Genomic DNA, 27,786 nt, shown 5'->3' with positions numbered 1-27,786 from the left:
CTGAGACTATCTCCGTCCACGTCTCCCATCCTTTCAGTTGATAGGATTCCTTTTGGTAGGAGCGTTGTGAATCTGAAATACCTTACATGTTCCATGAGTATCTCACGTGTCGTTTAAGTGTCAGTAGCCACACGAGGCTCGTGGCTAGGGTGTGGGTTAGCTCAGGCCCGATCTTCATCTCCCCTCAAGTTTACACCTGCTGTCTGTTGGCATGCCAAATAGTCTCCTCTTCATACAAGAAATGCCTTTCCTAGTCTGCTTCCTGCCTCCCTGGCTCCCACTTCTCTGAAGTACTTGGGGACTTCCTCTTTAAAATTCTCTGCCCCTGGCCTCTGGGACACATGGTTCTCTTCCAGCTGTTGCTTCATGGGCTTCCTCATGGCTCTCTAAACAGTGCTGTCCCTTACTTTAATAAGATTGGTCCACCGGTGGGCCCACCATCCTCATTGTTCTTTATACTCTCTTCTATACTCTCTTCTTCGGGTATAACCCGAATCTGCCGGCCTTGGACTACTTCTCTGCACTGCACATCTGTGCCTCTAAATGTCTGCTGGACGCCACCATCACCTACACCATCTGTCCCCGTGCCTGGCATGTCTTGCCTGTAAGTACATGTTAAATGGTTCTATAAATTTGCATCGTTATTTCCAAGCTTAGTGTAGTTTATGTGTCTCTCTTATCTAACACATATTTTAAATTCTGTTCTTTTATAATTTTAAGAAATTCATGTGTTCACACATTTAAGTATTTTTTGAGGGTAATAAAGAGATTTGGCAGTGTAACCAAGATTTCCGTGAAAGACAAAGTCTGTCCTCATGGGCCTTGCAGTATACAAAAGAAACTTTTGAATGAGTGACTAGATTACCGTTGGCCGATGTTATGATAGAGGAGTGATAAGAGCTTGGAGAGCCAAGCTGTGGGAACCCAACTCGGCCTGTCAGGGAAGGCCTCAGATGGTGTTTAAGCAGAGAGGTGAAGGAATGCATAGGAGTGGTAGGGCTAAAATGGATAAGAAAGGAATATTAGAATTCATTAAATTTGAGTAGAATTTTTAAGGTTCTATAGAGTTAAGAGAGGAGAATTACTTTGAAGCATATAAAACGTGCAGGTAATTTTCCACACCGAGGAGATGCTCAGTTCTGCTTTCTGTCCTCACATGGAATTGGTAGCACGGATGTAGCTACATCCTGATTAGCAGTCTGGTGTGCTGTAAGTAAACTGTGCAGTGGGGAATTTTATTTGCTAGTGGCTATTGTTTTTGCTGTGGAAATTTATTTGCTAATGGATATTTGTGCAATGAATGATTATGCTATATGGAAGCAGAGAACTGTTTTGCTGTGAACATGACAAGCTATTGTCACTTGTGAAGTTACCATTGGTAACAGCTTCCTGATGGGCACATTAGGACAATTAGATGGGACTAATCATGGTGATTTCCTGTGTTTCTTGAACTACTTAAAACCACAATCAGATGTGGGTGGTAAACTTTTGATAGGAAAAAAAGAAATTAACTTTAAAAGTTTTTAACTAATGAAAGTCAAGCTTGTGTGCCAGAGTAACACTTGCACACGATTAAGCATTGTGAAGCATTTTCTGTGAACCTCTTTTTTTTTTTAAGTTTATTGGGGTGACAGTGGTTAGTAAAGTTACATAGGTTTCAGGTGTACAATTCTGTAATACATCATCTATATATATCACATTGTGTGTTCACCACCCAGAGTCAGTTCTTCATCCATCACCATATATTTGACCCCGTTTACCCTCACTTGAATCTCTTTCAATGTGTAAGTATGGTTTGGGGAGAAACTCGGATTCTAACTTACAATATAGCCTTTTGTTGTTCCTAGAGCATTGCTTCATTGAAGTGTGGGGAAGAGAATGTTGATTTAGATTCTTAGTGACTGTTTCAGAAAAAAGAAGTTCAAATTAAATAGAAACAAACCTTTCATTTACAAATTTAGAGAAACATTTTGAATAGCCTTCAATCAGTAGTTTTTTTGAAATTATTTAGGATAATAGGAGAAAATCAATTAGAATGATAAAGTCTATTCTTAAATATGAATTATTTGAAGTATTTCTCTGTGGAAAAACTACAGTTAGCTGGGCAGGAAGAAGGTTAGCCTGGGCAGTTGTCTTGCCACAAAAGGCTTTACCTGACCTTCAGATCTAATGTTAGAGCCCCCAAACATGCACCTGTTGTCCGTTATCAACACAGATTGTAGAGGGTATTTCAGTGATTGGTGGAATTTTGTTTGTTTGAATTTTTTGTGAAGTACAAGAATATGTTAATCAGTTTCAATGGTCTTCTAGGTTTCAACATATGTTGACAGTTTAGCAGACAGTTATTAAAGTTCTAGAGAGAAATAGAAACTAGATATTCTAGTTTTATAGAAAAATCAAAGAAATAAGGAGGTTATTTTCTTCTTTTATTGGAAATTAAATGATTGTTATTTGAGCACCTGGAAAATCCCATTACTTTTTATAACAATTCTTCATTTTTGAGAGTAGATGATTCAAAGGTAATAAAGCATAGTCAACATTGTATTTTCTAATGGTCCTTTTTAATAGAGTTATAGAAGTTACTTCCATCAATTCTTAATCTCTGCAACAGTTAAAGGAGATATGGATGAATTTAAAATCTTGAATATCTTCATCTCACTTTCTAAAAATCTTTTCGGACAAAATGTAGAAACTGCTAAATAAAAATTGTAACGTATTTGAGTTTTTCACTCTCTTAATACTTCTGTCATTTATCTAATGTATTTAAGAATTATTAAAATGAGAAAGTGTAAAATATGTTGTTTGTAAATAAAAATAATTGTTACTGTAGTAATCATTTATTTTTTTCCTTGAGAATAAATTAGCGATTTACTCAGATGCTTATACTCAGAGTGTGGTTATATGAAGTTATGGTTTATTTTGTGAGAATTAACAAACTCTTACCATTTTACAGGTCTCATCACAACTACATCAAGGAAACTAGACCGAGAGCAGCAAGATGAACACATATTAGAAGTAAGCATTTCTTTATTTTTAGTTATTTAAAAAATACAAGTATTATGGGAAAGAGCAATCTTGTTCACATTAACTAGTATTCATAGTTGTCAATATTTTGTTCTATTAGCTTCTGGTCATTAATGAAAAGGAAAATAAAACATTCTGTATATCCTTCATGTTCCCTTTACACCCTTTTCTATCCCCAGAATACAAGACCACTGTCTTAAGTTTCATTCTAATTTTTGTACTTTATACATGCGCACACACACACACACACACACACACACACACACACAGAGCAAACAAAACTGAAATTTGTTATTTGAATTTTATTTACAGAAGTGATATTTTTCTTAATGCCTTCTACCTATTTTTCCTCAGTATTACACTTTTGAGATATAGTTATGTTAATCTAATTCACCTTTTTCAGTTGTATTTAGCTTGTTTCCAGTTTTTTTTGTTCTTAAACAATTGCATTATTTATGCATTTTAAACTGAATTATATAGAGTTCATGCTTCTGAAAAATGTCTAAAATAAAAGTAGATTGAAGTCCGATGTGCTCTTCAAAGATGCTCTCTTCTGATAAGGTGCCTCATTCTCAGTGTATTTAAAGTGCCTTCTAGTCCTTGACAAAAGAAACACAGCTTATCTTTCACTGCTTGCCTTGTTTCTGGTGGACAGTAAATACATTACAGGGAAAGGGATAGGAGTAATTTGGAGGAGGAGGGTAGCGTGTGATGTGGGCGTCAGGCCTGATGAGATTGCTGGGGCCATTGCCTGCAAACCAGGAAGTGGCCGAGACAGCAGGCAGAGCTTGGAGAGGAAAATCCCGTGGAACAACCTGTTAATGTCCGTCGACGTTACTCAATCACATGTTAAAGGCCAGTTTTGAGTATTAGAACCAGACCTGAAAAAGACCAAGTGCTTTTTTTGTTTAATTGTGAATTATCTGCACAGCTCTTCCAAACTCTTCAGTATAGGTAATTGAGAAAATCTTAAACAGATTTTTTTCCCCCGAGTGGAAGTCGTGGGCTCTTTTGAAATCATTCTGCATTGCACTTTGGTTTGTAAATAAACTGTGATTATTTTTAAGTCCTGCCTCTTTAAATTATTGCTGTTCATAATGCTGCCTGCTTAATTTCATTTTATTTTAGTCAAAATTTTCTTACTTTGTCAGTAAAATATTTCATTTTTATAGCTCACTTTCTCTCTCTATATGTATATGTATATATGTGTGTGTATATAATATGTGTATATATACATGTATACATATTAATATATACATATTATTTACACACACACACACACACAAATCCTGTATGTACAAATATCCTATCTAGAAAAGGTGGTTTTGCAGCCACAATTAAAATTAGTAGGTTTTTTTTATGTGTTACATCTGTTTAATCATAGGTTGTATACTTCCCTTGAATTCATTTTTAAAATTTTTTTATGATAGAACAGACTTTTCAATTTTCAGTCACTACTGTGATTGACAGAAGGGAGAATATGGTTCCTGAAGAAAACAGAGATGGCAAAACATCCAGACCAGCATAGTACACCTGGCACCCACCTCCAGTCCTCTCTCCTTAGTTAGAACTGCACGTGCCCAGTTACTTGTGTGCCTCACACCAGATTCCTCTTTTCTCAGTGAATGTCAGAGGCTAGGTGGGGGCAAGTATGAGATACTTAAAACTTGGAAGACAATATTAAGACATTGATGGGAAATACTAGTTTGCTTACATATCTTATACGTTTTTCTGTAATCCTTTTGTGATGGTACATTTTGAGGGCCAATCCTGGCATTGATTTGACTTTTTGAAAGAAGCGAGTTTTTTTCAATTACATGTTAAAAACTGTGTTACGGGCCACTGGTTATTAGTCCAAGCTTAGGAACAATTTGATGATGACTACTACAAAGCATAGTACTTGGTTGTGTTTCGCTTTTTCTTTTTTGCCAAATATATGAAAACTGGTGAAAAAGAAATGTTTTGAGAGGTAAAAATTAAAATAGTAATTTTTATTTTGTTTTATTTTGAGAGGTTTTTGGGAAGATACATCATGTGCTTTAAATAAAACAACTACTTTATTTAAATACTCTTGACAAGTACCATCAGGATACATTCACACTTTTGTAAAGAATAGGATTTATGACCTACCAAGCTTCAAGAAGAAAATAGCTCCATGGAAAACTTCAGTCTATTTTACTTTTTGGTATTTCGGTAATTAATTTGGGAGGATGTGGGTGAGGGAGAATAACCGTTACTGAGGTCATTACTTTTAATGTACATACTGAAGTAAATGAACGTTTGATTTAAGGGTGAAATTGTTTTCTATGCACATAGAAGCATGTACTGGTGCATCCTCGAGAATCCCTGATTTTTATTCCTAAACTGGTTCCATAAATAATTTACTTAGAATAAAAGTTATTTTACATCTTTTTTTTTACTGAAAATCTTATTTCATAAATTCATCTTACATTTAAATGTTTATGTCCACCCTACTAAACATGGAAAATTTCTGTGCAAGAGCCAAACAAAATAAAATGATGATTACTCATATTAAAAGGATGCTACTTAACATATATTTTAAATTGATGATTCGGTTTATTTTGTTGATGAAGCTTAAAAATGAGTTTTTTAATGCAGTATGTGGAGAGCTAGTTTTTCAGTGTATGGAGTGAATATTATTTTGAAGGGGACTCTAGATGTTTAAAGCAGAATCTTCGTGTAGCTCTCCCTTGGCTTACAAATCTTAAGTTTTTGATAGCTTAACATTTTGATGGCATTCCCAATACAGTAATGGTTGTGCAAGGTAAAGGGGTGGCCTGGTGAGGAGAGGGCAAGGGCTCACAGCCAGTTCTTCTTCCTTAACCCTGGGTTTTTCTCTGAAAATGAGAGAGGTGGTCCTGCCTTCTCACAGAGCTGTTGTCAGAATGAGAGGAGACGGCCTCTGTCCTAGTGCTGTGTGAACTGTAGAGGTTTATACAAATGCCGATTATCCTTAGGAAGAAGGCATGCGCTTCATACATAGTACATTTGAAAAACATTTGTTGATCTGTTACCTTTAAAAAACAGGTTACCGTGACAGATAATGGTAGTCCCCCCAAATCAACCGTTGCAAGAGTGATTGTGAAAATCCTTGATGAAAATGACAACAAACCTCAGTTCCTGCAAAAGTTCTACAAAATCAGACTTCCAGAGCGGGACAAACCAGAACGAGAAAGAAACGCTAAGCGTGAGCCTATATATCGCGTTATAGCTACTGACAAAGATGAAGGTCCCAATGCAGAAATCTCCTATAGCATCGAAGATGGAAATGAGAATGGCAAGTTTTTTATTGAGCCAAAAACTGGACTGGTTTCATCCAAGAAGTTTTCTGGAGCTGGAGAATATGATATTCTTTCCGTGAGTTAAAGTCTAGTCTTTGAATGTCTTATATATTTTTTTTATCAATATAATATTCTTACCACTCTTCTAACTTTATCCCTGTTCAGTCAGTGGTCTCAGTGTTTGTGACCTAGCAGTGGGTCGTATGTTTTTTTTTCTCTTTTCAGCTGTCGCTCCAGTTATTTATGTTGACTGTAGCATAAAGAGATTGTGCTTTATATCAATCATTAAACACATGGAATATACAAATACAGATATATGTATATATGTGTATATATATATATATATGTTTTTTGTAATTTTTTTAAAATTGTGAAATAAACATTTTTTTAGTTAGTTTCAGCTGTACAACACAGTGCAGTAGTTATACTTTTTTAACTCTCAAGACAAATACCATACAAATACAGATATTAATTGTTTTAGATTGACCCAATTTAAGACCGAATCAGTCCATGCTCCAATGAGGGGATGTAACTTCCAATTGTTGTTTTATTTCCTCTGCCCATATTTTATAGATCAAGGCAGTTGATAATGGTCGCCCCCAAAAGTCGTCCACCACTCGACTCCACATTGAATGGATCTCCAAACCCAAACCATCCCTGGAGCCAATTTCCTTTGAAGAATCATTTTTCACCTTTACTGTGATGGAAAGCGATCCAGTTGCTCACATGATTGGAGTGATATCTGTTGAGCCTCCGGGCACACCTCTTTGGTTTGACATCATTGGTAAGCGTTCCTCATAGTTTTCATTGTGCTTGTGTAAGGCTGCACCGAGGGGAACCTGCTTATGGTCGTATGATTTCGTGCACACCTCAGAATTTAAAATGGAGAGTGAGACCTATAAGTGGAGATTTTGTTTTAAATTGCAGTAGTTTGATTGCAATATGTATCACAATATCCAATCTATATTAAGCTTGTTTAAAATAGGTGCTCTATAAGTACCATCTCATTAGTATAAAAATAAGGTTTTTCAAAGTACAAAATGGAGTTACAGACAGATCTAAACGTTGTGGTCCAAAAGTATGACTTCTTAATGTTTCCTTCTTGATGCATAACATATGGCACCTTACTATTTTTAGTGAATGTGATTTGAGTATTTAAAATAGCTATGTCTATGTGATTGTCACATGTCAGTATTTTATAGGGAATAAACTTACAAATTTTAATTTTATGACTTAAAACAATAGTGCCAACCATGGCTTTTTAAGTTTTATTTACCTCATTTTCAGGAGAAAGCAGGGTTTGCTAGATTAAATCACCCTTTGGTTAAAAAAAAAAAAATTACATGCCTAAACCAGTTTTTTTTTGTTTTTTTTTTTTGGCATTTAATTTAGCTTACACAAAGACTATAATTCCCTATTCCGACATACTTAAAAAAATGTCACGTTAGACTCTCACATCTTAGGTTTTTTTTAATTCTGTTTGTTCACACTATTTTAATTGTAAGGATAGTTAAAATCAAAAGTGTGTATTGCGATTCTTGTCTAGTTGGACCTTCCTATCCCTTTTCCCTCGTCCCACCCTGGGCCACCCTCCCCCCACATGCTATTTCAGCATGTCGAAGCCCGTGGGACATAGGTTGCAGGGACCACAGGGTGCAGGCGGTACAGGCGATACAGTCTTTTCCTCTTGAACTATCACACTAGATGGGCTATTTTCATAATTTTGGTCAATGTAGGAAATTGTGGGTGTCATCAACATACATGAAACCATTACAGTTTCGTTTTAAATAAAATAAAAAAAAAGATTATTTTCATAACTAACTACAATCAAAATAGTTTGTTTGCTCTCTGTTAACTCCTGTCACATTTCCAGATGAGCAGGCTGCTGCTGTGCAGCGTCTGACTGCAGCGTTTAACCCTGACTGCCTTTGGAACCGGTCTGATTGATGGCTCTTCCTTGTTCTGTGCTTCCTTCCATGCTTGCTTGCTTCTTTTTGGCTGTGGCAGGAGACTCCCTTGCTAGAGAAGTGTTTTACATCTTTCAGATGACTTGTGACCTGAACTGTACAGCAGAAGGTATCTGCTGAGATCGCATAATTTGCCTCAGATTATGAGATCTAAAATTACAGCATCAGTTTTTAGAACTTATTTTATTTCCAGTGACTTGTCTTTCAGTGCGTTTTCTTTTCATAGTGTGCATGCACGTGGTCACCCGTTCCATTTTCAAACATACTGACTTCGCATCCGTTCTTAGTTTTAAGTTTGACTGAAGACTTTGTTTTGTATTGTTTTGCTTTTTGATAAGATTTAGTAATAGAACTTCATTATGACATTCAGACTTCATTTTCATTCTATTTCATTTCATTGATATAAATATCTCTGGTTCAATGGAATTGAAAACAGAGTTCTAGCTAAAATATAATTGGGAATGCATTTGGATAACATAGTAGCACAGAAACTATTGCTTCATTAAGCTTTGTGTGTGACAACAATGGGAAAACATTTCAAATAGTTTATAAGAGTCAGGGCTAAATGTTGTTAACTGCCACTATTTTTTTCTGGGTTAACATTTGTTTTTAATAGGCATTTTATTAGGGCAACATGACCAGGTGTCACAAATTTTTTTTTTTTTTTTAGTAAACTTTTAATTGGCCAACTTGGTTACTAAATGATGCGTTACATAGCTACTGAGATATAAATTAAAAAGATGTTTAGAACCCCTGAAAAAGCAAATGGAAAGTAAATCGTTGGCAATATTGGCAGTGTCATTCTGTTTTCAGAGTTGCTTTCTTGCCCTTTTTCACTTAGTTGCTTCCCTGATATTTAGATCTCAGCTTCGTGTTACTAAGCATTTTCTTTCTAATTGGCATTTCTTTTCTTGTCTTTCAAAACGAAAGCTCTTGGAATCACCTTGATCAATATATCAGAAATTTGTTTTGTTGTTGTTGTTTTTAACTGCCATTAAGAAATAGAAAGCCACAAAATAAAGGTTTTCATCCTGTGACGTGTTTTTACTTTTTCTATTTGTTCTGATTTAAACTAGGTGGCAACTACGACAGTCACTTTGATGTGGACAAGGGCACCGGAACTGTCATTGTTGCCAAACCCCTGGATGCAGAACAGAAATCAAACTATAACCTCACAGTCGAGGCTACAGATGGAACCAGCACTATACTCACTCAGGTAAAGTGAACCGCTCGTGATGTGTCTGTCAAAGGAGGATTGATGCAAGTCTGATTTCAGGGTCCACAGGCAGTAGGAACAGTTGATTCTGCCCTCTTGGGTTCTCGAATCAGAAGTTACAGAAGTATCTGTATTAGAACTTAACTGATAACAGTTAACACGATGCACACCAAGGATTTTTATTTAGGGAAAGTAAATTAACTGCAACATCCCAGTTTAGGTTTTGCAATTAACTAGTTTTGAAAATTTTGAAAGAAAACTTAGAAAAATGAGCCACATTGTTGTTATGTCATCTCAATCTTTTCATTTTATTATACACCTTCTGAACTGTGGTAGTATAAAGTGTATCACTGTTGAGGATGAATTGTCTAAGTCATTTTCATTAAAGCTGGTTAAAGTCTTGGCTGCCTTAGCTAGGGCTGTGTCAAATAACTGATAATATTGTTCTAATAATTCCTTTACCATGTTTATTTGTGCCTGATGATTAAGAGATGTCTAGAGACTGGGATTTGAAATTTAAATGTATGTTAAAACCCTCTAAATTAAATTTAAATTCTCTTCTTTCTTATTAGTTCTCTTTTATTCTCAGTGTTGCCCGCTTAGAGAATTTGTTGAACACTTGCTATGTGCCAGGTATTGTTCTAGAAGCTGAATATTAGGAAACAAAACCCTGCTTTCTTGAAGCTTCCATTAGGATGGTAGAAGCTAAAGATTTGTGTGTAATCTGCTGTATCTGACGAGCGATAGAAGGAAGTTAAATTGTTGGAGGATGCAGTCCTTCTGGATTTCAGCTTTCTAGCTTTAGATTATACTGTTTTAAATCTTGCATCAGACAGATCATCTGCTAGGCAATGTAATTGCATTAAAGAATAAAAATTATAGTCTGTGATGTCTTTTCAATTAAAAAATGAGTAGACAATTTAGAGCCAGTTATGAAAAGATTTCATTCATTTTTCTAAATGCTTGTGGTTTTTAATGTACTTAAAATTGATGTATGTAACATGCTTTGTGGTTATTTTGAGATTGTCATGTAAAAGTTCTAGTATAGTATTAAAATTTCAGTTTTGTTGGTAACTGTTCTCATTGTAGAAGTTAGACGTTAGAGCCCGAAAATGAGAATTAAACATCAAGAATTATAAGAAATTTAACAAGGTAATTCTGAAAGGTTTAAAGACTGTAACTGTATGTACACCATAATAATCGACTAACCAGACATCTAGCGAAGGAAACTTACTAAGCAGTAGAAACGACCCTCTGTGCCAAGCATTCTTCTTACTAAAGATGTCTTACTGTAGCATTTGTCATTTATTACGTAAGTGAATAGTTAGCAGTTCCCCCCTTTCCCATTAATTGTCATTTTAGTTAATACAGTTAAAAGCTTAATATGAAATACAGTGTAGATTGACTAAAAGTCTTGTGAAACATGGGAGATATATTCTAGTCCTTGTTTTCTCAGGGATGCAGAATATCTTAAATTCGGTGATTCTTTTATAGCTCCGTAAACTGATTTTCAGTCATCTTCAGAGCATCTTGGTACTGTCCTAATGACTTGCTGGTTTGGGAGGCAGTCAAAATATCAGAGGATGGTTACAGTGCCCAGGCTGACCTGTTAAGGTGCGGGGCAATGGGAACACTCAGTAAACGGGGTTGGATTTCCAGTGTGGGGCTGAGGGCAGGGAGATAGGAATCAGGTGGGAGGGGAGCAGCAAACCACCTGAAGAGGGACCCAGAGATCAGAGTGGGCTGATAAGGCCCTGGAACACAGCAAGGTGGATTCCAGTCTGTAGGTACCACTCAGGAACCAGCAGAGCAGGTTTTGCTGCGTCAAGGTCAGATGTCAGATGTCAGATTGGAGGCTAGGAGAGCACTCTCGTGCTAAGCCAAGGTGCATCCTTAGCAGATGCAGTCGGGTTGGATTGTGACCACTCGTTCTTTGCTGAAATAGCTCTCCTTGCTTTCCTACCCTGCTGTTTTCTGCTAAGGATGCTGACCGGTATAATTCAAGTTGCTTGGCTTTATCTGGTACCTCAAGGTAACTTACCAAATCCAGTTAACAGTGTTTTCTTTCTTTGAAACAGCGTTGCTTTCATGTTTCCTTTCAGTTTCCCTCTTGAGCATCCGCAGTGCATACTCTGGAGCAGGCCATGTGGTTTGAATCTTGGCCCTGCCTCTTACACCTGTCCCCGGGCAAGCAGCCGGCACTGTCTGTGCTTCCATTTTCTCATCTGATTTCGTCCTCATGGGGGGTTTATGAGGGTTTAGTGAGATGACACAGGGTGCTTGCTTCAAGCCTGCAGCGCCTGTCACCAGTAATCGCTCACCAAGTGTTCGCTGTTGCCTGTTAGCCCTGGTGTGGGCGCTTGTCCCCCTGCTTGACATTTGAGTCACCTTCCTCTCACCATTCTCTGTCCCTGCAATTCACTGTGTCCTGCCTGCTACCAGAATGGTCTGTCTGATGGGGAGGAAGAGTAAATTTCCTTTCATCAAAAGAGTCAGGGCACATAGGATGCATAAATCCCCAGCCTCTGCTCAGGGGTCAGGATCCACAGTTTGAGTCCACCTTGTCCCTGCCCCACCTTGTCCCTGCCCCTTCATTGTATCACCCCCAGTTTCAAGTCCTCTCTCCAGTCTCCAAGACGTAGGATGGTCCATTCCACCTCTTGCCTTTATGTTCATGACCAAGCTCTTCTACCCCAACACGTCTTCGTGCACCAACCTAAAACCTACAGAAGCAAAGCCTTAACTCCTCCGTAGAAGCTTTCTGAGTGCCCCAGACCATCGCCGGACTCCTAAAGACTTCCTTGATAGTGTCTGAAACCTCGTTAGTCTTTCTATGTGAAAGACGTTGCCCGTGAGGTTTTCAGCTTCCTGAGGACAGGGTCTGTTGCACATTTATTTTAAATCCTTGGTAAATGGAGGCAAGTGCTGAATCTGTACGTGCCCAGTAAATATGTTTCAATCGAATCACCTTATCAAAAGTGGCTGTTTTTACTTTAGCTGTTTCTGTTTACTTGTGATTAACTGATCTTGGAGAGTTTTAAACTATCTCTGCACAACACTCCATAAGAAAATTAAGTTTGAAATTTATAGTGGAAATAAATAGCTAATGGTTTAATTCATAGAAATTGCCTTGATAGACATCCCTTCTGGGTCAGCATCGGCGTTGAAGAGTGAGGTGCCCGTAGTTTTATATGTTTACATAACTTTCACGTAAAACCTTTCTGTGGTTTGGTGACTGCATGTAGTAGTCATATAAAATGACGTGTTGCAGTCCCTCACTGATGTTTTCGTGTTCTCTGAGCATGCTGGCATTGTCTTCATGGGAAGGCCTCTTGTTCATGTCCTGCACCCATGTGGTTAATGGCTTTACCTGTGCGTTGCTGGGTCTGTGGCCTCCTGTGCCGTTTGGACCAGCGAACTTCTTTGTTCCATATGTGCCAACGAAGCTCAGATTTCTTGTTTATAACTGTAAGCCGTCTTTTATAATTAGTAGTGATTTCCGCTGTGCCTTATCCACATACTATGTCTTTTCAGTCTGAAAATCAATCCCCTTACTGTCAAGTAAAAAAATTTTACTTGGGACTCAGTTTTTTAACATCTGCTTTTTCCTCTAAGGTCTTTATTCTATGTTGACATATTTAGCGGAGTTTATCTTTTCAATGTACTTAAATTGCTTTTAGGAAACGTGTTTACTATTTCTATGTAGATTTTATGATCACAAAAATATAATAAGAATTTTATGCATATTTCTAGTTTTTCTTTATAGCTATATAAATCTATCAGTAGGAATTTAGAGTCTCAAAGATTAGAACAAGAAATTTAGATACTGTGAACATCTAATAGCATCTTGTATGCCTGCTACCAGCTTGGTAGTTACAGATTCAAATCTTTTACAGGAAATTAGTCTTCTTTAAATCCTGGTAAAGTAAATTCTCTGTTACCTTTACATGAGTAATTAAAAAATATCTCTTCTGGGGGGCCGGCCAAGTGGCTCAGTTGGTTAAGAGCTCGCTCAAGAGTTTGAGCTCTGAGCAACAGCGGTTTGAGTCCAGCCCGAGCTGAGCAGCCGCTGAGCTGCCAATAGGTAGCAGGATGGCTCAGCTAAAAAAAAAAAAAAAATATCTCTTCTGTGCAGACCGGGAAATTAAGTCTGCATATCAGAAAGAAATGTATGAAAGGTGTTACACTTTCTCTCCAAAGTCTTAGTCTCAAGAATTTATAGAAAGGTGTTCATAATCTTACTCATATGTACTTAGTTGATATATAAATGAAAAATTTTAAAGATAATTTTGATTCTAGATTTTTGTAACCTTTCTCATATTTGTATTTCACTTTGCTGAAAAATCAGTTTTTTCAACATGTATCTGATTTTTTTCCTTGATTCTTTAAATATTAAAATATCATAGTTATCAATATTACAATGTGAATCATTTTGTTGTAGGTATTCATCAAAGTAATAGACACAAATGACCATCGTCCTCAATTTTCTACATCAAAATATGAAGTCATAATTCCTGAAGACACAGTGCCAGACACAGAAATTCTGCAAATCAGTGCTGTGGATAAGGATGAGAAAAACAAACTCATCTACACTCTGCAGAGTAGCATTGATCCATTGAGCCTCAAGAAATTTCGTCTTGATCCTGCAACTGGCTCTCTCTATACTTCTGAAGCGCTTGATCACGAAGCCATTCACCAGCATGTTCTCACAGTCATGGTACGGCTTCCCAGTTCCTTCTTCTGCCACCGTTTGGTTCATGAAGGGTTTCATGGGTTTGAGAGTGATTTTGAATCAGTTATAAGGAAAACGTCAACAGGATTGATAAGGTGTTGCTTCTTTTAGGTGCGAGATCAGGATGTACCTGTAAAGCGCAACTTTGCAAGGATTGTTGTCAATGTCAGTGACACGAATGACCACGCCCCCTGGTTCACCAGTTCCTCCTACGAAGGACGGGTTTATGAATCAGCAGCTTTGGGCTCAGTGGTGCTACAGGTTACCGCCCTGGACAAGGACAAAGGGAAAAATGCAGAAGTGGTATACTCCATCGAATCAGGTATTTTGGGAGCACTCGATAGGTTTATAACTTCACACTTGTTAGAAAGTATGTTTCTTTTCTATAACTAGTTCTAGATGTTAAAACATTTCTGTGTATCACTGTAAAAAAAATGGCATAAATTGATCTTTGGCTACCATTGTACATGGTAGGAGAAAGAGAAAGAAAAAGTCTTTAACTTTTAACTCTTTACAAAGCTAAGATAGAGACTCCTAACGAAGGTTGGGTAAAGTTCTTGGAGATTCACAATATTAGCATACTTCAAGTAGAGAAGTCCTACAGTAAAGAAAACCATTTGACCAATTCAATATTTCTAAAAGTGTTTTAACACACATTTTTCTTTGTAAACTATGAGACACTTTTAGGAAATCGCTGGCCTGTTAATATAATGCTTTATTTTTAGTCAGAGAGTACTTTCTCTTAGGCAGAGCAGGAAATCTCATGACAGAGTGCTGAATCATCCAATTCTGATTGAGTCAAATCTCCCAAAGAGAGTGTCATGCCTCTGCGGCCCCTTCCGGGTTTAGCTTTGCTGTTACTTCCACCCCCATGCAGTTTTGATAGTTGCATTTCATTCATGGGTTATTGCTTCTAGTAGGCCCCAGGGTTGGGATTTGAAGTTGAAGAAATTTTGAAAAGCTGAAGGGGCTGGGGTTATCAAGAGGCAACAAGGGCAAGGAAGATCAAATCAGAAAGTGTGGGCCGTTCTTCTAGGGATGATAAGGCAAGAGCTCGGTCTTGCTGGTGATTACAAGAAGGAAGATCACCAGGAAGCAGATGTCAAAGAGAAATGTTTTTGTTCTCTGTTCTGTTTTATGCTACTACTCAATCATTCATTTATTCGTCCCACGGACTAATGAAGGTCATTTTCTGTCCTGGGTGCCGTGCTATGAGCATTCATACTTGTGCTTGACAGGTATGGGAGTCACCATGGGTCCACAAATATATGGTCTTGCAAAAGAATTCTGCCCCTGATTGAAACAGGTTTGCTTTAGTGCATATGATTTGTATAGTCAGAAATTACCTTGCTTTGGGACTTTCCTTACTCATACCAAGTACTACACGTAAGTAGTAAAATGTCATTAAAATGTCGAGAAGGCAGTTTTCGGTTTTCCATCCTTCTCGGTGCCATCGTTAGTACAGAGTCTTCTTCTGCCTTTATAATGATTTTAGAGTATTGAGATCATCCACTTAACTTCACTTTTTGGGGGAAGTCATACCTCTGCATATTTAGAAATTGTGTCTCGCTTAGGCATTAGAATTGGAAAAGGTATAAGTTAGCTATAGGTCATATAATCAAAAGCTGAGCAAATGGAGAGGAATTTTAAAGAACAATACTTAGTTGATGCGTTTTATGTGGTTGAACTATTTTTGTTTCTTAATATATTTGAAGTTTCATTTATTTCCCTGAAAATGACCAGATTTAGTCCATTACTCACAAGACCTCATAGACTGCCCATGGTTGCAGTGTTAAAATGTATTATAGTGTAGTTAGTGCCTTGAATAAAAATGAAGGTTTTCCCACTGGTTCAGAAATTTAGCCATTAGAAAAACAGTGCATTCCATTTGTGCATGCCTGAACACTTCAATAAAATAATTTTCTCATAGACAAACTGGCTGGGTTTGTGTAGGAGAAAATGTTAAACTTTCCCTGAGCTTTCACATAATTTTCAACAACTGGGTGGTTAAAATATGATTCTTGGTGCCTGACTAAAGGCATGTGCATTCTTTAAATATTTGTAATGACTGATGGAATTAGTAATTTGGTATTCCAAGAATGGAGCTGTATCTCTGCTGGAAGAATAGATAATACCAAGGGCCTCTTCTGATACTGAATTTGGACTTTTAAGAAGATTTTTTTTTTTTTTAGATTTGGTAATATAAAAATTGTGCTGAACAGTTACTTTATAGGAAACTAGTACCTTCAAATGCTGTAGAATTGTGTGTATGTGAATCTGTTGGACTAGCAGGAACTATATGATGGTTATACTGCATTTCATTTAACAGTTTATTCATAATCACCTGCTTCTAATTTCTGTCAGATTACATTTAATAAAGTTCAAAAGACTATAAGTTCAGGTCACAACACTGCATGTTTAATTAGCAGTAATTTACTGAGCAAAAGGTTTGGTCTGATTAGGAGTCTTTAGGAAAAAAGGAATTAATTAAAGGGTATTTTCAGTAACAATTGAGTTATGTGTTTAGAGACACATGAGCCCCATACTCTGGGCTGCATGGCATTTTCTTCTCTCTTTTTTTTTTTTAAAGTAGATTATTATAACTTCAAAATTATTGTAACACCTGGAAATAGAAGACAGTAAATATATTCATTGACAAGAACTGGTTCTCTTTCCCAAACTTATGTTAAGTATTATTGCAGCTGAAGCTTTATAGAGGATTCCATATTGTCAGGCAGTCAGCATCCCCAGCATGGTGGGAAGACACGGATTCCTGTACGCAGCTCCCTGACATGCCCTATGGGGTGTGTGTAATACAGTCACAGCTAATGAGCACAGTTTGTCCAGATAATTGCCTTGCTCCAACGGAGAGAACAATTTAAGGCCATTTAGAAATCACCAGTGTCTCCAACTAAAGTGCATGACTAAGCCCCCAACCTAGTGCAGACTTCTCCCATTGCCCTGTGAATTCATTTACAAATTACACACGTGTGTTTCAGTATTAGCGAGTGCGCCTGTTACTAGATGAGACAGGTGTGTGTTCAGACCACTTAGCAGCCCTCGGAGTTTTTCCACATAAACATGATGTTGCTCTCCCATCCACAAATCTGATGATTTCTGCCATAGTGTATGTAGGATCTATATAATAACTGACTAGCTGGGTTCCTACCTAACCTTTTTGTTACCAGTGATAGGCTCAGAGCTGTCTTTATCAAAGTCAGGATACTCCAAGTAATAAAGAATGTTTCTGAATATCATGGTTGGTTCAGAATTTTAATCAGGGATTCCCAATTAGGCCATATATGTTTCTTTTGGTAATACTTTTAAATGACCTAATCTAACAAATGGTTGTTGGTAGTTATAGAAGTATTAATGCAGGAAAAACCCAACACAGGTATAAATATAGTGCCTTAATGAATGTATTGATTTTTTTTCAGGCTGCTGATCAACCTGTTTGGTATTTAATTCAGTATCTTTCCATGCATGTGTGAAAGTTGTTTCACTCAGCAAATACATACTGAGTGTGTCCTATGTGTCAGGCATTTTTCTAGGCACAGGTGATAAAATAATGAATACAAGTCATGCTTAAATGGGGCTTCTGTTCTAGTGGAAGAGCAGATAAGAACAAGGCTACAACATGGTATAAAGAGGACAGACAACCTGCTGAATAGGCAGGTTAAGGAAGGTCTCCCCATTATACTCTAAGCACAGGGCATTGGGTAAAACAAGAATGAACTAATGAATGAATGAATGAGCAAGGAGTATAACTGGGCGAAAACTGTTCAGGAGAGGATTCACCAAATCCAGTGGTCTTGAAATGAGAATGCACTCGCCTGACCAAGGAGCATGGAGGAAACTAATGAGACTGGAGGGCAGGGAGCGAGTTGTGCGGAACTGCCAGACTGCTTTAATATATAGATAAAATCTATTCATTCCTCCATGTGAGGCCCGGCATATTTGAAGTGTTAAGGCTTCCCTATACAAGATAAGAGAAATGCATACAGATGAGTGAATATAAACATATGGTAGGTCAGCTACTTTTTTAGCACAGACAGACGAAAAGTTCAAGGGGTGGGGATAAAGATAGTTGTCCAAGGTTGTCACATTCTCCTCTATGAGCCCAGGCAGCCAGTCACAGTTTTGGAAGATAGGGTGGTACACAGGTAGGGTGAGAAAAGACCTTGGTGTTATGATAACTGACTACAATACAATGAGAGAGAATCTGGGGTTATTGACTCTCATAGATATGCGCAGGCTAGAAATTAGTGTCTGCAAGGCCTGGCCAGTGCAGCATGACACCATTCATGGGCAAGGGTTAGCTCAGATCTTCCGGGCCTGGAGAAAGCCTGGGCCTCGGCCCTGTTGCAGACTGAGGCACGGCCCTGGGGCCTGGATGCGGAGCCAGGCGAACTTAATGAAAACCAGACTGGGTCTGGCCTCAAAAATAGTTATCATGAATTTTTGGGAAATGTATTGAAGGAAATGAAGGCTGTAGAGGAAGTGTTTACTAGTAATGATGTGGAGAAAGAAGTGCTTGGTTAATCCCCTGGTTTGCAAATCACACTAAGTAGTTCTATTCTATGAAGTGCCACACTCGATTGCAAACTGGAGGAAAACAAAATTTGAGAAAGCAATTGAGGCAAGTCAACTTTGTTTTGGGTAGGTGTAATAGTTCATTTGGGGAAAATAAATTCAATTCTCTGACCAGGATAATGGATCTGGCATCTTGTTTATAAAACAGAAAAATGGATGGGGAGAGTTCATGGACTGGTCAAACCTGAGGACTCTCATACTGCCTTGATCTATCCAAAAACATAGTATACTGCTAAAATTGTAGTAAACTGCTCATTTCTTCAGAAGGATTTCAATTGATACAAAACAATGGAATATTGTGGAGTTGCACTTGCAGCTAAATACATGTATTTAATATAGCTGGAAAAGGTCCAAAGAAAAGCAAGTAAAACAATATCCTAGAGGAGAGTTTCTCAGACTCAATACTACTGACATTGTGAACCAAAAATTCTTTGTCGTGGGGGCCATCTTGTGTATTGCAGGATGTTTAGCAGCATCCCTGGTCTCTACCCACTAGGTGCCCGTATCACCCTCTCCTCCCAAGTAGTGACCACCAAAAGTGTCTCCAGACATTGTTGAATGTCCCCTTCTGGGCAGAATCACCCCTACTTGAGAACCACTAACCCAGGGAATAAATTGACCTGAAAAAGATTAAGAAGAGAGTATTACTGAAATCTTCAGAGCCTATAAGGTGGGACAGATTGTACACAAGCTTATTCATCAATTACCTAAATATTAAAATAAGGAACCAACTCTCTTGAAGTTTGTTACATTTTCTTAGTGAATTGAATCTTCCCTTTCATAATGAATAAGAATCTTGAGCATTTTCAAGTGATAAATGCTGAAAATATAAATGTGTTTCAGAAGGTTTTTGAGGGACTCTTGGAAAATTATGAACTTAATTGCTTTGTGGAAGGATAACCGTATCCTTCTGTGGTACATTGCTAGTTTAGCCAATAGAGAGTGAGGTGTGGTAGTGTTCGGTGCAGAGTGATATTTCTTCTGTTTCTTGCTTTTCATAATTTATGGACAATACTTTGAAAAATCTGCCTTATTTTAGGTGGATAAAAATGAAACAAGTTGAACGAAACAGGTTCCATTCATATGTTGATAACCCCCAAATTTCTTTTTAATTTCAGAATGTAATTTTTAAAGATATTTTTGTTTCTATATTTCCAACTACTACTTCTGTCGATCTCTATATTTTTCTCTAATGTGCTTTTTTTTTTTCTCTCTCCCAGGAAATATTGGAAATTCTTTTACAATTGATCCCATCTTGGGCTCTATAAAAACTGCCAAAGAATTAGATCGAAGTAACCAAGTGGAATATGATTTAATGGTAAAAGCTACAGATAAAGGCAATCCACCAATGAGTGAAATAACTTCTGTGCATATATTTGTCACAATTGCTGACAATGCCTCTCCTAAATTTACATCTAAAGAATATTCTGTTGAAATTAGTGAAACTATCAGCATTGGGAGTTTTGTTGGAATGGTGACAGCCCATAGTCAATCCTCAGTGGTGTATGAAATAAAAGACGGGAATATAGCTGATGCTTTTGATATTAACCCACATTCTGGAAGTATCATCACTCAGAAAGCCCTGGATTTTGAAACTTTGCCCATTTATACATTGACAATACAAGGAACTAACATGGCTGGTTTGTCTGCTAATACAACTGTTCTAGTGCATCTACAGGATGAAAATGACAACTTGCCAGTTTTTATACAGGCAGAATATACAGGACTCATTAGCGAATCCGCTTCAATTAACAGTGTGGTCCTAACAGACAAGAGCATCCCATTAGTGATTCGAGCAACTGACGCTGATAAAGAATCAAATGCTTTGCTTGTTTATCACATTGTGGAACCATCTATACACAAGTATTTTGCTATTGATTCTAGCACTGGTGCTATTCATACAATACTAAGTTTGGACTATGAAGAAACAAGTACCTTTCACTTTACTGTACAAGTGCATGATATGGGAACCCCACGGTTATTTGCTGAATATGCAGCTAATGTGACTATACATGTAATTGACATTAATGACTGCCCTCCCGTGTTTTCCAAATCATTATATGAAGCATCTCTTTTGTTGCCCACATACAAAGGAGTAAAAGTCATCACAGTGAACGCTACAGATGCCGATTCAAGCGTGTTCTCACAGTTAATGTACTCCATCACCGAAGGCAACATCGGGGAGAAGTTTTTCATGGACTACAAGACTGGTTCTATAACTGTACAAAACACAACTCAGTTAAGAAGCCGTTACGAGTTAACCATTAGAGCTTCTGATGGCAGATTTGCAAGCTTTTCCTCAGTGAAAATTAACGTGAAAGAAAGCAAGGAAAGTCAACTGAAGTTTACCCAAGATTTCTATTCTGCAGTAGTGAAAGAGAATTCCACTGAAGCTAGAACATTAGCTGTCATTACTGCTCTTGGGAATCCAATCAACGAGCCTCTGTTTTATCATATTCTCAACCCAGATCGCAGATTTAAAATAAGTCGCACATCAGGAGTTCTCTCGACAACTGGTATACCGTTTGATCGTGAACAGCAGGAGGCATTTGATGTGGTAGTAGAAGTGACACAAGAACATAAGCCTTCAGCAGTGGCCCATGTCGTGGTGAAGGTCATCATAGAAGACCAAAATGATAATGCACCAGTGTTTGTCAACCTTCCGTACTATGCTGTGGTTAAAGTGGACACTGCCGTGGGCCATGTTATCCGTTACGTTACTGCCGTAGACAGAGATAGTGGCAGAAACGGGGAAGTGCATTACTACCTAAAGGAACATCACGAACACTTTCAAATCGGGCCCTCTGGTGAAATTTCACTGAAAAAGCAGTTTGAACCTGAAACCTTGAATAAAGAATATCTTGTCACAGTGGTTGCAAAAGATGGAGGAAACCCAGCTTTTTTGGCTGAAGTTATAGTTCCGATCACTGTCATGAATAAAGCTATGCCCGTGTTTGAAAAACCTTTCTACAGCGCAGAGATTCCAGAGAATATCCAGATGCATAGCCCTGTTGTCCACGTGCAGGCTAACAGTCCAGAAGGTTTGAAAGTGTTCTACAGCATCACAGATGGAGATCCTTTTAGCCAGTTTACCATTAACTTCAACACTGGAGTGATAAATGTCATAGCTCCTCTGGATTTTGAGTCCCACCCAGCATATAAACTGAGCATACGAGCAACTGACTCCTTGACTGGGGCTCATGCTGAAGTATTTGTTGACATAATAGTGGAAGACATCAATGATAACCCTCCTGTGTTTGTCCAGCAGTCTTACACTGCAACGCTGTCTGAGGCGTCTGTAATTGGAACGTCTGTTCTTCAGGTTAGAGCAACAGATTCTGACTCAGAACCAAATAGAGGAATTTCGTACCACATGTTTGGGAATCACAGCAAGAGTCATGAACATTTTCACATAGATAGCAGCACGGGTCTCATTTCACTCGTCAGGACTTTGGATTATGAGCAGTTCCAGCAGCACAGGATTTTTGTGAGGGCTGTGGATGGTGGCATGCCCCCGCTGAGCAGTGATGTGATTGTCACAGTCGATGTCACCGACCTCAATGATAATCCACCACTGTTTGACCAACCGATTTATGAGGCCAAAATTAGCGAGCATGCCGCTCACGGGCATTTTGTCACCTGTGTGAAAGCCCATGATGCTGACAGTTCAGACATAGACAAGTTGGAATATTCCATTGTGTCTGGCAACGAGCATAAGAACTTTGTCATTGACAGTGAAACAGGGATTATCACACTCTCAAACCTCCGCCGGCACACCTTGAAGCCATTTTGCAGCCTTAACATTTCTGTTTCTGATGGAGTTTTTAGAAGTTCGGCTCAGGTCCAGGTCACTGTAATTGGAGGCAATTTGCACAGTCCTGTTTTTCTTCAGAATGAATATGAAGTGGAGCTAGCTGAAAACGCTCCCTTACACACACTGGTGATTGAGGTTAAAGCAACTGACGGGGACTCCGGTATTTATGGTCACATTACTTACCATATTGTAAATGACTTTGCCAAAGACAGATTTTACACCAATGAGAGAGGACAGGTATTTACTTTGGAAAAACTTGACCGAGAAACCCCAGCGGAGAAAGTAATCGCTGTGCGTTTAATGGCGAAGGATGCTGGAGGGAAAGTTGCTTTCTGCACCATTAATGTCATCCTTACTGATGACAATGATAATGCCCCACAGTTTCGAGCAACCAAGTATGAAGTAAACATCGGATCCAGTGCTCCCAAAGGGACATCCGTCATTAAAGTTCTTGCAAGTGATGCTGATGAGGGATCCAACGCGGATGTCACCTACGCCATTGAAGCAGATTCTGAGAGTGTGAAAGAGAATTTGGAAATTAACAAACTGTCTGGCATAATTACTACAAAGGAAAGCTTAATTGGCTTAGAAAATGAGATCTTCACTTTCTTTGTCAGAGCTGTGGATAGCGGGTCTCCACCCAAAGAGTCTGTTGTTCCCGTCTATGTTAAAATACTTCCACCAGAAATGCAGCTTCCCAAATTTTCAGAACCCTTTTACACCTATGCTATTTCAGAGGACATGCCTATCGGAACAGAAATCGATCTCATCCAAGCAGAGCACAGTGGGACTGTCGTTTACAGCCTCGTCAAAGGGAATACTCCCGAAAGTAACAGGGATGAGTTCTTTGTGATTGACAGACAGAGTGGGAGACTGAAACTGGAGAAGAGCCTGGATCATGAGACAACTAAGTGGTACCAGTTTTCCATACTTGCCAGGTGCACTCATGATGACTATGAGGTGGTGGCTTCTGTAGATGTTAGTATCCAAGTGAAAGATGCAAATGATAACAGCCCTGCCTTAGAGTCTAGCCCGTATGAGGCATTTATTGTTGAAAACCAGCCAGGGGGAAGTAGAGTCATTCAGGTCAGGGCATCTGATCTAGACTCAGGCACCAACGGCCACGTTATGTATAGCCTAGATCAGTCACAAAGTGTAGAAGTCATTGAATCTTTTGCCATCAACATGGAAACAGGCTGGATTACAACCCTAAAGGAGCTTGACCATGAAAAGAGAGACAATTACCAGATTAAAGTGGTTGCATCAGATCATGGGGAAAAGGTTCAGCTGTCTTCCACGGCCATCGTGGATGTGACTGTCACTGATGTCAACGATAGTCCCCCACGATTCACGGCAGAGATTTACAAAGGGACTGTGAGTGAAGATGATCCGCCAGGCGGTGTAATTGCTATCTTAAGTACCACGGACGCTGATTCGGAAGAAATTAACAGACAAGTTACATATTATATAACAGGTGAAAAAATTTAAATGGTTTCGTTTAAAATCAAATATATTAGAAGTATAAATTCTGAGATAACGTGTTTTATGGAAATTGGACGGTAAAGGGATGATTTAAGTTAAGCATATCTAGAGTAAGTAGAAATAGCATCTGTTAAGCTACATTTCAAGTTCTTTGCCTGAGCAAAGTTAAAAGTTGTTTCATTAGACTGTTTTTGATTTTTATGACTCATTCCGTTGAACTTTATACTTGGCATACAATAAATATATTGTAATTAAAAAGAAAAAGTTATAACTTTAATGTAGGCTAAGGTATTATTTATTAGCCTATATTTTATTTGACTTATTGCTATGCTTAAAAACACATTTTACTGCTGCTTTGATTTTTTTCTTGGTAAATGGGAAAGCTAATATACCAAATGCATATGTAATTATTTTTTTAAAAAAACACCTTAATTCTTATAAGCCATAACGTTACATATCTACTGTATACTTTATTTCTCCTGTTATTACTTTTCCTTATGTCAACAAGTTTGTCATTTTCCCCCGTTTATTTAATAGGAGGGGATCCTTTGGGGCAGTTTGCTATTGAAAATGTACACAATGAATGGAAGGTCTATGTGAAGAAACCTCTAGATAGGGAAAAAAGGGACAACTACCATCTGACTATCACAGCGACTGATGGGACCTTCTCCTCAAAAGCTATAGTTGAAGTGAAAGTTCTTGATGCAAATGACAACAGTCCAGTTTGTGAAAAGGTAGGCTGCTCTTTCTTTACATTTATAGATGATGAATTTAGATTTGTTTCTCAGACCTTGCAGTAGGACTGCCACGTGGTGCTGTGGGGCTTTGTAGTATAGTCTCTTGCTGTTTAAGCAAAGATGAGTGTTAGATGGGGCAAGAGTTGGATTGGTGTCAACTATGTTAGGGAATGCTAAATAGCTTAAAAACTCGTCTAAAAAAACTGTAAATTATGGACAGGATTACAGTTGTGTGTAAAAATGCTCCGTCAAGTTTCCATGAAGGGATTTTCTTCATTTGGGAATGAGGTTATTTTGGGGGAAATATCTGGCCAGCAATTGTTTATGCAGAGCTCTGTTGTGCTTTAACAGACCGTTTTGGGGGCACTTGCTCTTGACACAGTAGAAAAAGTTCGAGGTTAACGATGTGGCTGCTGCACCTGTGGAGCCGTTTCGTGTGAGAACAGATATGTCACAGAAGAGCTGCCCCCATGAGGGTGCAGGGTGAGCACGTGAGCAGGAGCAACCACTGCAGCTAGAGGATGAGGAAAGCTCGGCCTTTGGGAGACAGTGATTAGATAGCGGAGTAGAAGTGGGAAAGCAATGGGTCTTAAGGGTGAACTGGATTATAGAGGCTGCGAAGGTCCTTCCGGGAATGGGGACCCTCTATCCTAGAGAAAACGGGGGCTCTTTGAATCCTTTTCTATTTGAAAGGTGAAGATGACATGAACCCAGAGTTCCTCAAAGAAGATGAGTTTGGTAATATTGTGTTCATTTAGTTGAGGAAGCCTGGCAGCAAGGGGATAGTAGAAAGTAGGCAGAGGTGGCAGAAGGAATGAAAGGACACAAGACACTACACAGGGAAAACTGGCCGCACTTGGTCCTGCCTGGATGTCACAGCATGGCAAGCGTGTCAAGTCAAGATGGACTTGAATGTTTCCTATAGGAGAGATGGGGAGAAAGACCAAAGATAAGCCAGGGTGGGAATTACTTTTAGAGGAAGCACGTTGGGTTCCACTTCTGATTTGTTCAGTTTAAGGTAATGGGACATTGAGTCGAATGTGTTTTTCAGAAGTTTAGAGATGGTGAGATTGAGGGTGGATATTAGGGAGGGATATGTAAACTTGGCTGCTTCTATGGATAACTGATAATTGAATTCACTTGAAAGGATAATTACAAAATGGGAACAAGAGCAGAGATAGGTAAGGTATTTCCCTAGGGAGAAAGGAGGAGGAAGCAGAGATGGAAGGAAGAGAATGCAGGTATCAGGATGGCGTTACCAGGATTGCCAGCAGAGGTGTGATTGAGATTGAAACAGACCATGTGGAGCCTGTGACCGGCTTGGAGGTGGCCGCCTCACTGTCATGATGTGGGTGGATGCCTGATTGGTCAAGGTTGAAAAGGATGCACTTAAGGAGGAAATAGATTTGGAAAGTTGAGGGTGAAAGGAAGGAAACGGAGTGCGGCATGGTGAGGGAAGGTTGGGTAGAGGAGAAAGTGATTTTGGAGAGAGCCAGAGGAATTGGAGAGCGCCCCCAGTAAGCATGAGGCATGTTGTAGCTGTGGAAAGGAACAGAGCTGTAATTTAGTCAAGAGGGGAAGTGGAACTTGTAAGGGATGAGGAGTTCATTCCAGTCCATGTTGGTACCTTTTGGTGATAGTATTTCCTGGGGTAGAGGACTTGATGTGTATATTTGCATCTTATAGAAACTAAATGTATGTGTTTTGTTGTTTTTTGACACTTTCATATTATTTTAATGTAATACCCTATCATCTTTGGGAATAATAAAATTTGGACCCTGGACCAATTTGGCATTATCAGTATTGCAAAATATCCTATTTCATGAGTCATAAAATGTAGTTCACCTAGAATTGAGCTCAAATTAAGAAAATAAATTCAACAAAATCTTATCTGTCTTGTGTTTTGGTTTATGGCATAGATTTCTAAATAGTTGGAACTGAAAACAACCATTTATTATATTTGAACGTTAGGTCGGATATGAAGAGAGAGGTTAGAGCAGGCAATAGAAGTGCCCTGGCCCGATTCTCACTTATCCCGCTCCCATGGGGGTCTGTTTTCTCCCATGACCCGAGGATTGCTTCTTTCTCAACTGCAGTTACTTGGTTATGTGTTTAAGAATGAGTGCAAATAATAAATTCCTATATTGGAAGTTAGTAGATAGATGTCACAGGCATCTATTTTCCCCAATCTTTAGGTAAATAGGGAGTGCTACTTATATTTTCTCATAAGAATGTAAACTAAATATGAAACCAACTCAGACATAAAGCACTGCATTCAGAACTCTGTCGGTTGCATGTCAGTTCAGACTCTTTGAGCAATATGGAATTGTTTATTGCTATGTGGCTCCTCATTTTATATTGTTTTATAAGAAAAATAGTTTTGAAAACTCCTTGGATTGTAACTTCGGTTATTTCCCATGTTTTCTATGGCCAAAGTTAAGTGATTTATTTCCAGTCATGCCCTTGGCAATCATGTTGACTTTCAGTGTCTTTTGTTAACAATATTGTTTAAACTCTTTGTAGACTTTGTATTCAGACACGATTCCAGAAGATGCCTTTCCTGGGAAATTGATCATGCAGGTCTCGGCTACAGATGCCGATATCCGTTCCAACGCTGAAATTACTTACACATTATTTGGTCCAGGTGCAGAAAAATTCAAACTAAATCCAGACACAGGTAATGATGGAGTTCGGGGCAAAATTAATTGTGTTCCAACAAAATCATATATGCAGGTGGGTTTAGATCACACACAAAAATTAAAATTACATTTTGTTCATGTAACGTGTGTTCGATGCTACAAAATTGGCATTGTTTAGAAATCTAAACAGCAATTTAATGTGTAAAATTTGGGGTGAGATTTTTAAAAAGCAACAGCAACAATATCACCTGTTTGAAGCAAGGATTTAAAATTGTATCAC

At 38.4% G+C, this 27,786-nt stretch overlaps 1 protein-coding gene across 11 annotated transcripts in view; it reads left to right on the top strand.

The window, feature by feature from the left end:
* The window catches only part of FAT1 (FAT atypical cadherin 1), a 154,942-nt gene that overhangs the window by 101,869 nt on the left and 25,287 nt on the right, over positions 1–27,786 (top strand). For 8 of the 11 annotated variants that reach the window (XR_002122726.1, XR_002122725.1, XR_002122724.1 and 5 more), the window contains 10 exons: positions 2,954–3,015; positions 6,073–6,402; positions 6,900–7,110; positions 8,334–8,402; positions 9,370–9,509; positions 13,951–14,226; positions 14,353–14,563; positions 20,055–24,122; positions 24,668–24,864; positions 27,391–27,544. Coding sequence is in view for 8 of the 11 variants with exons in the window: in XM_019632243.1 (XP_019487788.1) it covers positions 2,954–3,015; positions 6,073–6,402; positions 6,900–7,110; positions 8,334–8,402; positions 9,370–9,509; positions 13,951–14,226; positions 14,353–14,563; positions 20,055–24,122; positions 24,668–24,864; positions 27,391–27,544 (5,718 nt within the window). In the remaining 3 variants the exon portion in view is untranslated. The remainder of the gene's footprint in view (positions 1–2,953; positions 3,016–6,072; positions 6,403–6,899; positions 7,111–8,333; positions 8,403–9,369; positions 9,510–13,950; positions 14,227–14,352; positions 14,564–20,054; positions 24,123–24,667; positions 24,865–27,390; positions 27,545–27,786) is intronic. The other 3 variants (XM_019632250.1, XM_019632249.1, XM_019632246.1) reach the window with 1 other exon arrangement.

This window comes from Hipposideros armiger, unplaced genomic scaffold, assembly GCF_001890085.2.
Source record: "Hipposideros armiger isolate ML-2016 unplaced genomic scaffold, ASM189008v1 scaffold_1109, whole genome shotgun sequence".
Lineage (NCBI taxonomy): Eukaryota > Metazoa > Chordata > Mammalia > Chiroptera > Hipposideridae > Hipposideros > Hipposideros armiger.
This window is presented reverse-complemented; position numbering and strand designations above follow the sequence as displayed.